The 14,386-nt window shown below is 37.5% G+C and overlaps 1 protein-coding gene across 1 annotated transcript in view; it reads right to left on the bottom strand.

The window, feature by feature from the left end:
• The window catches only part of LOC114062300 (GPI ethanolamine phosphate transferase 1-like), a gene marked incomplete at its 5' end in the record, with an annotated part of 73,114 nt that overhangs the window by 27,673 nt on the left and 31,055 nt on the right, over window positions 1–14,386 (bottom strand). The window contains 6 exons of the mRNA XM_027893579.1: window positions 4,575–4,686; window positions 6,415–6,506; window positions 7,894–7,986; window positions 8,105–8,204; window positions 9,252–9,388; window positions 12,636–12,818. Coding sequence (XP_027749380.1) covers window positions 4,575–4,686; window positions 6,415–6,506; window positions 7,894–7,986; window positions 8,105–8,204; window positions 9,252–9,388; window positions 12,636–12,818 — 717 coding nt within the window. The remainder of the gene's footprint in view (window positions 1–4,574; window positions 4,687–6,414; window positions 6,507–7,893; window positions 7,987–8,104; window positions 8,205–9,251; window positions 9,389–12,635; window positions 12,819–14,386) is intronic.

Consider the following 14,386-nt stretch of genomic DNA (forward strand, 5'->3'; position numbering starts at 1 on the left):
TGCTATTTTCCTGCTAGACACAGTGATACCTAGGCATCAGCTCAGAGGATACACTTAGAAGTCAGCATTCATTTTTGGCCAGTCTCACAGGTGCTCAATATCTGCTGCTTCTATTTAATTTGAGGCCACAAGAACACGTACCTTGTATTTCTCTGTGACATCAATAACCAAGGTCAAAACAGTAGGCATCCAAAAGCACAGGGAATTGGACCCTTTAGACCTCTGATGTTTATTTTGGATTCTTTTGCTGCATTCAGGCCTTTGATACATATTTTCAAGTTCTTTTAGTGTCACGAGCTCTGGTAATCCCTCTGCTATCCCCCTAGACACTGGTGCAGTCACTTTGCACTCACTTTGTGTCATGTCCCATAACATATCTCGCACCTTGGAAGACTTGTGATGACCTGGGCACGTTAGTAAACACAATGTACTGCTGCAAGATCTATGCCAGTGTCCACGGAAGGGTTCAGCAGCAGCTTTTAAGAATCCCGTGTCCACAGTTTAAATCATGTTCAAACTGTTCTCAGCTTTTACCATCACCTCCAGGGCTGCTGAACCAAGAAGAAGCAACTTGGAGATGGAAACAGCTAAGAAAGTGTCTTCCTTCATCCTTCACAACCTTCTCTGAAGCTCTGAACAGCTTAAGAGCAGGTCTCTGAGACACACTCATCCATAGGTCACAAACCAAGGGTGACACCTGCAGTCCCAATACCACCAGCAGCTCTGTTTGGGAGTTTTCCTAGGCATCTGTCATGGAAACGACCCGAAGGCATAACAGTAGAAGAACCAGAATCATCAGCTGGGCACAAGGCTGGTTGAAAACACCCTTCCTTCCCCTGGTTCCAACAATATAACATGGATTCCTACTGTTTACTTCTCCTCCTATTCAGAAGATGTGTATATGTTGTACTGAGGGACATGGTTTAGTGGTGATCTTTGCAGTGTTAGCTTAATGGTTGGACTCGGTCTTACAGGTTTCTTCCAAGCAAAATGATTCTACAATTCTAACTTAGAGGAGAAAACTAATAAACTGATCACCTCGCACACACATGAAGTTCAAGGCTCCTAGGAATAATAACTTGGTCCAACGTTACCAAGCAATGGAAACATCACTGTTTTCAGTAGTGCAGTAAAAACTGGACATCACCTATGAAACTGCTGTCAGAGAGAAATTGGTGCTCTCTCCAACGAAAAAATTAAGTTGTACAGTAAGCACTGCAGCAGTCAAAAGGATTATGAATGACTCCTGTTTTCATCACTCCTGAAGCCCTAGCGACCTCTCAGAGATCATGGAATCAAAGAATTGCTTAGGTTTGCTTAGGTTTAAAACAGTGAGCCAACTAACAGCACTGTCAAGTTCACTACTAAACCATGTCCCTAAGTGCCACATCTAAATGTCTTTTAAATACCTCCAGGGATGGTGTCTCCTCCTCTTCTCCAGGCAGCCTGTTCCAATGCCTGACAAGCCTTTCTGTGAACAATTTTTTTCTAATATTAAATCTAAACCTCCCATGGTGTGACTTGAGGCCGTTTCCTCTTGTCCTATCACTTGTTACTTGGGAGAAGAGACCAACACACACTTCACTAGAGAGAATTCACCAAAAGGCAATTCCTTGCCATAGGAAACAAAATTCAGTAAAAAAATGTTATTCCCTCTTTAATGATCTCAAAAGAAAACCTGACAAACTCCTGGCAGTTTTCAAAAACTGTGAGGGTGTAAATAGTACCTTCTGTCTCAAGCATGACATGCATCAAAACTTCAAAATTAGGTCTAAAAATAACTGAAGTTTTTGTAACAGAAATGCAAATGTAACCCTATGAAGTTACTCAAGCTTGCATTTTTACTTTAAAAATGTCTTTATTTACACACTTTTACTGAAAAATCTTTTTGATCATGCTGTTCTGTTGTCTAAGACTTTTTTGTTACTTTAAGGCTAATACACATGTTGAAAATGTACAATGTGTATGCACAAAAACCAGTGAATAAATGAGCAGCTTGTAAGTGGCCACTTAGACTCTGTCCCATCCATGGAGAACCAACACAAAAATAACACCGTCCAGGACCAGATTGGAGGGAATTATCTTTTCTGCGAAGGACTGCCCTCAAACTGGCAGGTTTTTCGCCTACTCTGATGGTATCTTCCAGCTCAGGTTTCTTTTTGACCAAAAGGAAAGCAATTACTGTAATGGAACAAGCTTTGTTCCTTACAAGGCATGATATTTTCATTACAGGCTAATTTCCAGATGAAAAAGGAAGCTCACTTGGACAAAAAAGAATAAAGTTGTCTACAGAAGAGAAAAAAAAATTCATCATAAGCACAACAAAAAGCCTAGGCTATGCTGAATCCCTTTCTTTCTGTGAGTGAAATAGGAAGAGAACTGAAAAGGGAAGTGTCTTTATTCAGATGGAATTCCAAAATAATTTGTGAAGAACAACACAGGCAAATAAGAACCACTTGAGCCTTTAGGAAATATTATCTTATTTCTTGTAAGAAAATGCATCTTATCCCAAATCAGTAGATGCAAAAAAACTGAGGTGAGGTGAAATGAAAGATTTAAAAAAGGGTTCTTGCATGCAGACACCACCAAAACAAAGGGGAAAATTATTTAAAAAAAAAAAAAAAAAACACAACAAAACAAAGCCAAAGCCAAAAAGAAGTCATGAGATTCTGATCAAAGTAGCAAAAAAGTTTGGCCAGATTAATAGAACTTTTGCTAAATGGAAAAAAAACCCCACAAAATCAGCTAGACTCTCTAGCTATTCCTTTTCCACTTATAAGAAACCCCTTGACAGATGCAAAGCAGGTATCTGATTGAGTGTACTTATGGATATGCATGTCAGTGCCCCGATCACTGTCTGTCACTGCAAAATGGGTATGTTTCCTCTGACCAGGGGATTCATCTCACTCTTAAAGCTGTCTGGAAGCTGTAAATCAAAACTCAGGATTTCCAAATGCTCTAAACAAGCACTTTGAAAATTATCCCTTCCTGTTCCCACCAAGAAGTCCAACTCAAGGGAAAACATAAAAGGAGAATGATGGAATTCTGTTGCCTAGAGATACTCGGATTCCGACAAGCATTTTCCTTTCATATTCCTGCACGTTTCAAAGCAACTAAATGCAACCTAACCTCAGAACAGGTATTTACTTAGAAACACGTATAATGCCTCTGTAATGTCCTTTCCCTCCTCTACGTCTGAATAATCTCACCTCTCAATCCTTTCCTTACCCAAAGTATGAATGGTGGATCCCATGGTTTCCATTACCAAGTAAGGTGCTGAAACAAAAGTCTAATAGAGACTAGTAACTAGATGTCACTATTGTAAAGTATCTTCCGATTAAGGGGCAATTTAAGGAACCTTATGGTCTTCTTAAAGGTTGGGAGAAAAATTAAGACATTACTTTCTGAACAAGCAAGCAGAACATTTTCATCTAATTAAGTACCTCATGCCTCTGTGAGTGAATTTCATGATTCTATAAGTTTGCCCAAGAACACTCTGGCATTACTTTTTTACTACAGATCTGTTTCTTCATCATCATAATTTGTGAGCTTCTCCACAAAACTACACCAACATGAGGTGCTGCAGCACGTTGTGTGCTGAGTTCAGGTTGCCCACCCAGGTGCTCCCTCATTCCTTCATCCAGCGCAAGTTGTTTTCAGGCATTCCAGTGAAAAATCCATTGCCGATTCTAAACTGGAAACATATATTCTAAATGCTTAGGAAAAGAACTGGCACATCTTTTCCACATGTAAGCTGTAAAAGTTCAGAGAAATCACCACCATATTTTACACACCTTCATGCTCAGGTAAAGGCATTTTAACTATTCATTACTGTTTCCCCTCCTCCTTTCAACCAATTGGAGCTCTGTACCTAAACCACTGATATAATGAATGCATAGCTTAGCTCAATAAGAAACTCCAGCACACACAAAGTCATAACTAATAAAGCTAGTCCTGAAATAAAACCATTGTCTTGTAATGAGTAGAAAAGGGGAAAAAAAAAAAAAAGAGGACAGTAGACATGTTAGCTATTATTAGAATGTTAAAGCTCTCTAGAACTTAATTAGCGGCTACTCTGAAAAAAGTTTACTTATTTCATGAGGCTATAAAGAAAAAAAAAACTTATGTTTCATCTGAAAGACTTAACCAATGGAAAACGAGCTTATCATTAGTCTCAGATTGTTATTCTACAGCCAAAAACTGGAACTGGCTCAGTCCCCTGAACCAGCAAGCCTGTCCTTAGTGTGAACAGGCAACTACTGCAAAGGTCACTAGAACTTATGTACACAGACCAAAGACAGGACAAACTCTCAAACTCTCCAAGTAGAGCATCAAAATGTATACACACATCTATATATCAGTCAATATAAATACACACAGGATGGGCTTTTGGGAACACACCATGTTGGTACTTACACATGTGCACATGGTTTGCTTGAAATAGTCAAGGGGGAAACTCCTAGAAACAGTAACTTTCTTCTTGAAAACTGTGGCCTTGATAGGAACATGCTCTTAGAAAGTAAGTAAAAATTTGCATGTAAAACGTTGAGAATTACTGAAAAGTAGCAACTGACCTGATAAAAATATACTTTCAAATCTTCATTATTTCTGTACTTATTTTTGCTTCCACAAAGAGATGCCAATGAGAAGCAAGAGATCAAGAGGGTCAGCAAACCAGCTGCTATTCTGCAAAAGCAAACAAAAGAACAATAAAATCCCAGGGAATATAATCAAAAGTCTTCCTTTTGATACCATATGCTGTCTTGTTGCACTTTACATGCACTTTACACCAGATTCAACCCCAGGAGAGCTTTGGTTTTCCTAAACTATCCTGCATACTCAGGCAGTGTCTCTAGATTCCTACTGGATCACCTGACCCTGCTTCCACCTCCTATATACTTCTTTTTTATGACTGAACTAAGTCAGGAGCTCCTCGCTCCTACCATATGTTTTATTAATGTACTGAGAAGCTCTAACCTGACATATAGTGCCACTGCTCAAGAATAGATGCACCTATTTCTCACTAGCCCTCTGATTTCTCCCTCCTGTATCTTCTCTCCCAGCATAAACTTATCTTTAACATCTAGAAGTGTCACATATACATATATTTTTAATTGTTGCTTCAAGCTTTTTCAGCTTCAAAACTCCCTTGAAAAGATTCAGACAACCACAAAGTGTTTCAGAGGTGCAGCGTTTCATTAGAAGAATAACTAGAAAGCCAGGGCAAGGCAAATATAGAGAAATGTCAGGGAGGAAGATCTGAAAGTAATTTAATTCTATTCTGATTTCTAAGCTGTGCACAAATGTTCTAAAGAATAGAAAAACCTCAGTTTGGACCAGCAGAAATACATACATGTGTATATACAGCTGAGAGGTTGTAATATAGCCAAGGCAAATCTGTCCTGAATATTTCTAATGTGCCCAAGGATTGAGGCTAAGAACAGTTTTCAACAGGTGGATTTAAAACATGGTGAAAAAAAACCAAGGCAGAACATGAATTATCTTGGAAATATCTGGGCTCATAATTCTACCTGCAATCACATTTTACTGCTCAAATCCCATATTTCACTGAGGATCAGGCACCCTGGCTCTGGTGGGGCACAGTGTTTTCTGCAGACAGTAGGAGCCATTGCAGTCCAGGGTCAATTCAAGTCCCTATCGACAGTAAATACAATGACATCACAAGCCTAATACTTCAGGCCAACCACCTGGATTGCATCCAGATATGAGAGAGGGCTTGTATGATCAAAGAGTAGCTCACAAGAGGAGAGGGAGAGATGACAAAGATGCAGTAGAAAAAAATGTAAATCAACAACTGTGGAAAATCAGACAGGCAACACCATAAAGGAAAATTCAGAACGGAGAAGTAGAAGTGGAAAAAGAAGAGACAAAGGAGACACTGAGGAAGAAGAGAGCTCTGAGTATCCTATTTTTTCTACTTCCCTGAATATCTCATTAGGTACAGAGTGTTATTCAAAGACAGATTATTCAAAATTAAATGGACGAATTCAGAAAGATACTATCAAAAGCAAATTGCTTTTGACTAAATATTGGTGTTCTCATGTCAGTGCTATTTACCATGTTTGCACCCCAGTGAAGCTCCTCCTTTAATGATAACCTTTATTTTAATGTAAAATGTGCAAATTTTTGTGTTGTGAGAAATGTTTCCCTTGACAAGAAATTACAGAATAACAGAAAGACCAAACGGATGTGGAAAAAGAATTAAAAGTCTATTCTCGTTCCCATTAGTGAATAACAGAGGTCTCTATAATCATGTTATTTAAATTCTGAATTTCAACTCCTGCCTCAGACATCTTTCAATAATACAATTCCTCACACATATCGAAAGGCAGCCTCAATTTTATATATCAAAGAGGGAAATAAAAAGTTTAAAGAACAAAATGAGATTCTTACACCAGAGGAATGTTTGGTTCTCTTCCTACAACAGGCATTAATGGAAATATTGCAAGGAGCACACACAAAAGAGTCCAGATCAAGGCTTTTGTCTAAAAGAAGAAAAACAAATGGGATTTTTTGGAGGTCATGTGAACAGAAAACAGTCTAATCATAAACAAATATTCAGTGAACTACTAATGGCTACTTGCATCTTCCACCAGCAAAAAGCTCTGCATCTCTCAAGAGTAAAATTAACTAAAAAAGGGACACGGGGTCATTGATATTACAGCACTTAAATTTAATACAGAAAAGAATCTCATTTACACAGCTGTCAAAATCCCATCAAAGACAATGATAATGAAGCTAAGTTTACACTTTAAGCACTTTCTCAAAGCATGGTACTCACACACACTGCAGGGGCCAGAAATCTGATGAGTGACCTCACAGAAGAAAGATATGAAACTAAGGTCCATAGAAAGTCGCAGCAGTTAAATAATCAGCACTGAGAGAGAATACTCTGAGAATATGGTAACATTTTCCAGTCTTGGAATCTGTGGGCCATTTGATTTAACCACCATAATCATCTAAGCAGTTCTCTAAACCCCAAACCATACTCCAGGTATTTTAGTTAAATAAAACCATTAAGAGCTATATCATTTAAAGTTTTCAAGCTCAAGTCAAACTGGCATTCTTGAAAGGAAATTTCAGTGCTGCAAAACATCTTCTGTGCATACCCAGCTTTAAGACAAGTTACTTGATTACTCAACTATAACAAAAACTGTAAGTGAATAAATACAAGCTTCTATCTTGACAGTTCCTGCAGACCAAGAGTTAGCAACTTGACTCCTTCTTTTTTTTTACCCCAGAACCTAGGTTTTAGGTATCCCATGAAAAAAGAGATGTTTGAATAAACTAATGGAAGAAATTAAATAAAATTAAATTTCTTAAATTAAAAATTGTGCCGTTTCACATCCATATCTATGAAAATGGAGTTTTTCTCCTGGGAAAAACAGTACAGAAAGCTCGCTGTGAGGAACAATGTGTGACAGCTGATTGCAGACAAGGATGAATTGACAATTGGTTTTTCAGTTATCTTCAAATTTTTTTCCTTTTTTTAATAAGTGATCTTATTACTTAAATGATGACCAATTGCACATGTCAACACTACTGTCACTGTGACAGTTTGATAAATGATGTGCACTTCATATGATTAAGTCAAGCATTTTTTTGTTATTAACAACCGAAAACTGATAGCTAATTCATAGCTACCCCAAAATTCTTAAGCAGTGTTATTACCTATGTTGTATCACAGATCTCTCCAGATCATATTAAATTTCCTTGCTTTGCTGCATGCTGCTCATGACAGAGATCACAATAAGAACATAAACTGAACAGGAACCTAAAGCAGCATTCCAAAGGGACCAGATCCAACAAGCTAAGATGCAATCCAGCTGTTCACAGTTTAAAATGCTCTGCTTAAGCAAAGCAATACAGTACCTTTGCTTGAACCCAGAGCTGTGTGATCACTGGCCAGCCAGCAAAGACAAGAAGACCAACAGTAAGCGCAGAGCGGTAGAAAAAGCTGAAGACCTAATAACAGGAAAAAAAAAATCCAACAGAAGACTGAAAATCAGAGACATTCATTTCTCAAAGAGTTAGAATGCTAGCAATGAGATACCCTGTTGATACATATGGATAAAATACTTACTAGTATTTCAATTCCCAGTATACAAACCAAGAGGAATCCTATAGACTGACTGATACGAAGTGACAAGACATTTGCGGCAAGGTCTTGAATAACAGGAATTCTGTTAAAAATGATGGAGCAAGATAATATTTATTTTTTAAAAAACAGAAATAACATAGATTTTACCTTTGAAGGGCAAGGAAGGGGTCAGAGCACAAAATAAATTACAGATATTGTTGGTCATGCCTGCTGTTTGGAAACTGAGTGGGGGATGGCCAGAGGATCCTTCTGTCCAGCTTTATTTGATATAAAATCAATAAACCCCTCCTGCTCTTTTCCTCCCAATTCTGGCACATCTTTGCCCCTATTTGGACAAGCCTCAGATTATTCTCTATCCAAATTGACTCTGAGTTTATGAATATTTTTGGTTATGTTTTGCTTAATGTCTGTCATAACTGATGAAACATTCAGAGGGTTTAGAGAGAGAGAAAAAAAAATCCCTGTTAGCTTTTCCTGTGTTTTATGAGACAGTTCATTATCTAACTGCAGTTGGTCTCATTTTCTCTGAATAATACTGAGGTGGTATCTACAAATCGCCAGTAGATTAGGAAAGTAATAGGAATCAGAAGGTAATAAGTACTTTGGGGTTTGGAGTAAAATGAGACCCAAACAAAACAAATTTGTTTAAATATGGGAGCACATTCCTCAACGTGACTGGTACAGGTTCTCCAAGAGCAGCTGGCATACAGCACACTTGACACTTCGCAGGATTCGACTATTTCGAAATTACAGAAGAAAAGGAACAGCTGGTCCCATTTTACAAAAGAAATCAGCTGCTACAGGTATTTGCCCAAGATTTTAGCACTCTTTTACTAGAGCTACAAGAGGACTAAAAACATTTTGTCTTGGAAATACTTCAATTTATTTATCATAATAGAAAAGGCATCTTCTAGAATTGGCAGCTGCCTCAGTCAGTTTGGGAACTACTCGATGTCAACTGAAATATAAACCAGAGTCCTTCAGAATGGCTCAGGAAACATTTAATGAAATTTAATAGAATTGTATCTAACTTTTTTCCAAAGTTATAGGAAAAATTTAACTCTCAACAAAAAGAATGCCCAGACCTGGTCTCGTAAAACAGTAGTCACAAATTGCATTCTTTACTTACTCTCTCACAACTGCATACCATACTGGTACTGGCAAGAGACAGTATACATAGTATGTCCAAGGACATGTCTGAATCAACAGGAAAAAAGCTATTATCATTCCAGCAAAGGCAAAACCATAGAAGAGAACAGTAGATTTCTGAAAAACAAACAGTTGGACAAACATTCTTGAAACAGCAATAACATATTTTAAACTACACACTATTTTCCATTTTTTAGTTACACAGTAAAACAAATGTTATTTTAATACAGCCTGCCATGTGTCTGTGTACACAACTCTGGACAAAGTTGTCAGTCAGATTAAAAAAACCCAACCAACAGCAGGATTTGAAAAGCTAATTCTAAATACGACTCTTCATAAGTTCCTGAAGTAAAACCTGCCCTGGAAAAGCAAACCTGTACAAACTGGAAGCCCAGTATATGCAATGCTATTTATGTTCAATGGAGACTTGAAATCCATCTGCGTTCAGAGATGCTAAGGGTCTTGGAAAAAAGAACTCTCAAGTTTAGATTCTAAAAACAGACTTGGAGTAGAGCCTTTGGAGTTCAAGGTCATAGCATTACGGTCAAAGTGTTTAATGAAAATTCCATCAGGATGTTTCCTCTTACTACTTGAGACATTTGTAAGAGAACTAATTAAATTAAAATATAAAGTACTAGCTCCTACTGGAAAAATCCACAACTATTCAGGATCTAGGAACAGCTACTGAAGGAGGCTTGTGACCAAACTCCCACAGGAGAAACTGTCTTACTCACAGAACCAACAATTTCAAAATACAACAGAGGACTAGCACTGCACTAAAAAGTAGCATGGCTATAACTGTTAATATACTTAATCCCAACTTGAAACTCCTACTTCAGGCTTTTCTTAAAAAAAATAAATTAGATGTAGGATTAGAACGTTATATACTCAAAGAAATACATGCTCAGACTGAGAGCACTGTAAGGAGGAACATCAAAAAGAGAAAGGAAATTTTTTAAATGGGTTATCTATGATAGGTAGGTCAGTTCTCGATCATCAGATAGTAGCAATCTCTTGTTTGTGCAAAGAGGAGCATTAAACAGTCACTCTGTATCTGCCTTTTATCTGGTCATTGAACTACTCTTTCTTATTTGGGGACATTCAGATATCAGAAGAATTACTGGTAATGGAAGATTATGTACAAGTTTTAAATAAACAATTTTATCTGTAGGTAATGCAACTTGACATAGCAAAGACAGCTTTAGTGACTGAGCAGTCTTAGTGTACTGTGTAGGTAATGACAAAGACACTATTTTCTTCTTCACAAATGCTAGTTTCTTTGAAGAGTTATGTAGACAGACACAAAACTAAGTTAAATATGCTGAAAAGAAAAATCAATTACCAGTTCACATAGATGGATTAACATCTTGTCTAACTCCCCCTCCCTGTAACTGACATACAACTGCCCTGATCTAAACTGACAGCAAATGCAAGTTCTAAATGATTTTTAAAATAGAATTTCTCCTAAGATATGCCATTAAATTAAGAAAAGATATGTCTTATGGAAAGCTGACAGTGCAATTTTGCTTTATCAGTTTTAAACTTTACATTTGCTGACATATAGACAGAATGAACATGTATATATGCTAGGCACACAATATAATTTATCATTGAATGAGTAAACACATACAATCAACATTTTATTCCATATAGCGACATAAATACTATAGAATCCAATAGAGTCAGTCATGCATTAAAAATGGAAACCAGATTTGCATTTACTGCGGATGTTTAAAATAGATTAAAAGGTTATGCTTCCTGCTAAGCAAAAGAGCACACTACACCAAAAGAAAAAAAGCTTTTTTTCATATGCAGCATAAGAAACCAAAAACTTTTAAAGATGATATATACAGGATATAGAGTTTCATTATTCAGAAGCTCCTTGATTTTACAAGGTTGTGCTTTGCAGGAGACTATTTGTCAGTGGTAGATTAGTTTCTCAGCAAAATCCTTTAAGTAGCTCCAATATGAGCTATAAACAAAATAACTCCCATATATGAAGCATTAGCCTTACACTGTAGTTAAGTATTTAGGAACATTAAAAAATTTTCTACAGAAAACTGAGGAAAGAGAAATTCTATAGACAAAGAACAAAGAAAGCTCTTTTTTTTTCTGCCAGTTACTAGCATAAAATACATCTTCCACAAATAAAATCAATATACCAAATGAAAATCTATGTAAAACTAAAAATGCAACATTTTCCTTAATGTAGTTATTAATATGCCTGATCCTCAGTTTATCTATTGTGATAATTTTGTTCATATCTAACACATTATGCATCTTGGATTATTTCCTCTCAGTTATTTGATGAAAGAACACCTAAATCATGCAGTACAGCACTTATTAATATTTTCCATTTTAATTTCATTTGATCATTTTCATTAAAGGCCAAGACTATCTCATTTCAGGCAGTAGTAGAAGCCTCAAGATAGCATGATAGGAATTTTCTCACAGTAATGTGTTGAAGGCAGTAAAGATGGTGAGTGCTCATTTTCATTTACTTACCAAATGAAAAAATTCCTTTTATTCTGAAACAGATTCTTGAAGTTTGGGAGAATTTCCCTTCCCCACTGAAGGCTTTAATCCTTCTCTAGTGAAATGACAGCTCTTTGCCTGTTCACCTTTCTGAAGTATCTTTTTTCCTGATGAATGACTGAAAGTAAATTAATTTCCTAGGATTTTCTACTTCATGAAAAATTAAACAATAATCTTATCAAAAAGACCTTCCTTCATCTTTGATGTCTTCTGCTGCACCCTTGCAAATCATAAAGAGCAAGAGAGCAGGTTGCTCTGTGAAACCACAGCTCACCTATTAAAATGGGTTATATATTTTAAAAATGCCATGACTGGACTGCACAGTTTCTGAAAACTGATTTAAAATTGGTGAAGAGGACAGGAATAACCATAATTTACATACTAATTTTTTTTACAGTAAAGAACAAAAATTAAACTGGAAGACCATTCTTCCAAACGAGTAGTATTACAACAGAATGCTGACTTCACTGAAATCAATGCTGAAGATTGGCTCCTGATTCAAGACAGACCCTTTACCAGTTTTAGACCACTATGTTTATTTACAGTTGCATTAGCATCTAGTAAAATAAAAAGCTGTAGGAAGGAAGAAACTGAGGAAGCACAGTATTGCATACTCAGACTTGTATGGCTCAGGAGTACAGATCCTAATAAATGGACCAAACAGTAACACTACACAGGATTACAAAGGCTGGAAAACTCAACAGCTTGCCAGTTTCCACATGAAGTCAAAAGAAATGTAAGGTGTGCAGTTTGTCCCCCCCAGAGCCACTGAGCACACATATAATGCTGAAAACTGATAGAAAAAAATAACTGCATATTTCCAACCTACCTGATTATTAGTTGGGACAGTCTTGGTCAAATTGGTATGGGTCTTGATAATCACCAAAATCACATAAGTCGTCCAGCCCACAAAACTCATTGCAATACTTAGACCCAGGAACAATCTATCGTAAGTATGGTAATAAGACAAGCCTTCCAAAGCAAGGTTAATCAGGGTTTTGCACAAGGACACCTGGAGGCAGACCAAATATATGAGCAACAGTTTAGAACAATGTAAGCTCCCCATCCCACAGATCAACCTAACTGACAGTAACTGGAGCTCAGGCAACTCCAGTACCCTCGGCATCATGTCCTCTCCATACTCAGGTACAGCACCTCAGGTACAGTACTCCAGCACCAAGAGCTGGAGTACACACTGCTTTGGACTCCTGTTGGACATAAAATCAGCCATCGCTTGGCTCCTTATCCACCCTCCCTGGCCATGACAGTGGTTAGATGGCAAAAGCTACACAGATAGCACACCTTGAACACCACCTACTACCAAGCATGTCACTTGATTTCCCCATAAGCATTTGACTATATATATTCCATGGTGAGTTACTCCCTTAAAAACCAGTCAGGTGCTTCTGAAGGCACATTTATGCAGGAGGAGGATTATGGATGCAGCTGAAACACAGTCACTCTCCACAGCCTGAAATACCCCCCTTCTTGGGGTTCAGAGACTACACAGGAGTCCCAGTCTCATTCACAAAACAGCTGCTTGGTGCTCTCAGGACCTAAATCATTTGGACACAAGAAGGGTTGCATCCAATCTAATCACAGCCCCCTCACTCAGTACCTCCAATGGGGAGACATGACGATAAAAACAATGGGTTTTCTGACCATGAGTGTCATTCAGGTGTGCTGACCCTTCTTATTTACCCAAAGATGGGAAGCTCATCTGTGCTATTTGTGGTCACAGAGGATTCCCTAGGGACTAAGAAAACACTAGGAAGAGTATAATAAGAAGGAGGAGCATAATAAGAAGTTGAACATACGCAACGATACTTCTTTGTATGTGCAGATATTCAGTTGGGACTTAACAACAACAATCAACAGAAAAAGGAACAGCCACAACTGAAGAGATCACAAGTCTGTCAATGGCCAAACTCTCCCCAAATGACACTATTCTAGAGGATACAATTATGACTGCACATTTGCAACGCAAAAAGCTACAGAGTTGAGGCAAAGAATCATCCACATCCCAGCTCCTGGTAATGCATTGAGCTTCCTGCATTGCGATACAGGATGCTAAGGACAACCAGGGCACAGGTACAAGTCTCATGTGCTAGTGATCAAGAGTGAACTTGAACAGCTGGGGCATTCAAGCAAACAAAGGGTAAAACTTACATATAACCAACAACATAAAATCGCAGGTTCTACCCCTGAAAGCTACAAAATGTCTCCTACAAGTAAATGTGACAGCCAAGGAGAAGTATTAGGAAAGCAAAAAGAAAATCCGCTCCCACAGCAAAATAGATCCATTTATTTAAACTGAACTATCTCCAATTTGCAACAAAGTAAATAAAAAAGCATAAGGTATAAAACAGATTTAGCTGTCCTGTGCATAAAATAGTAATTTATTACCCTGAGAATCATATTAGGAAAAAAGAACTGAACCCTAACACATAATGGAATTATTCTTCCATGCATCTGGCAGGTTAAATGCAATCTTATATATTCAATTTTTTCACGTACTTTTTAACACGGAAGTCAATGACCAAACTAAACCTGTTAAAATGAAAGACTTCTTGCTATCAT

The sequence above is a fragment of the Empidonax traillii genome, unplaced genomic scaffold, assembly GCF_003031625.1.
Source record: "Empidonax traillii isolate 1590-97213 ecotype Southwest subspecies unplaced genomic scaffold, ASM303162v1 scaffold396:size1303734, whole genome shotgun sequence".
In the NCBI taxonomy this organism is placed as follows: Eukaryota; Metazoa; Chordata; class Aves; order Passeriformes; family Tyrannidae; genus Empidonax; species Empidonax traillii.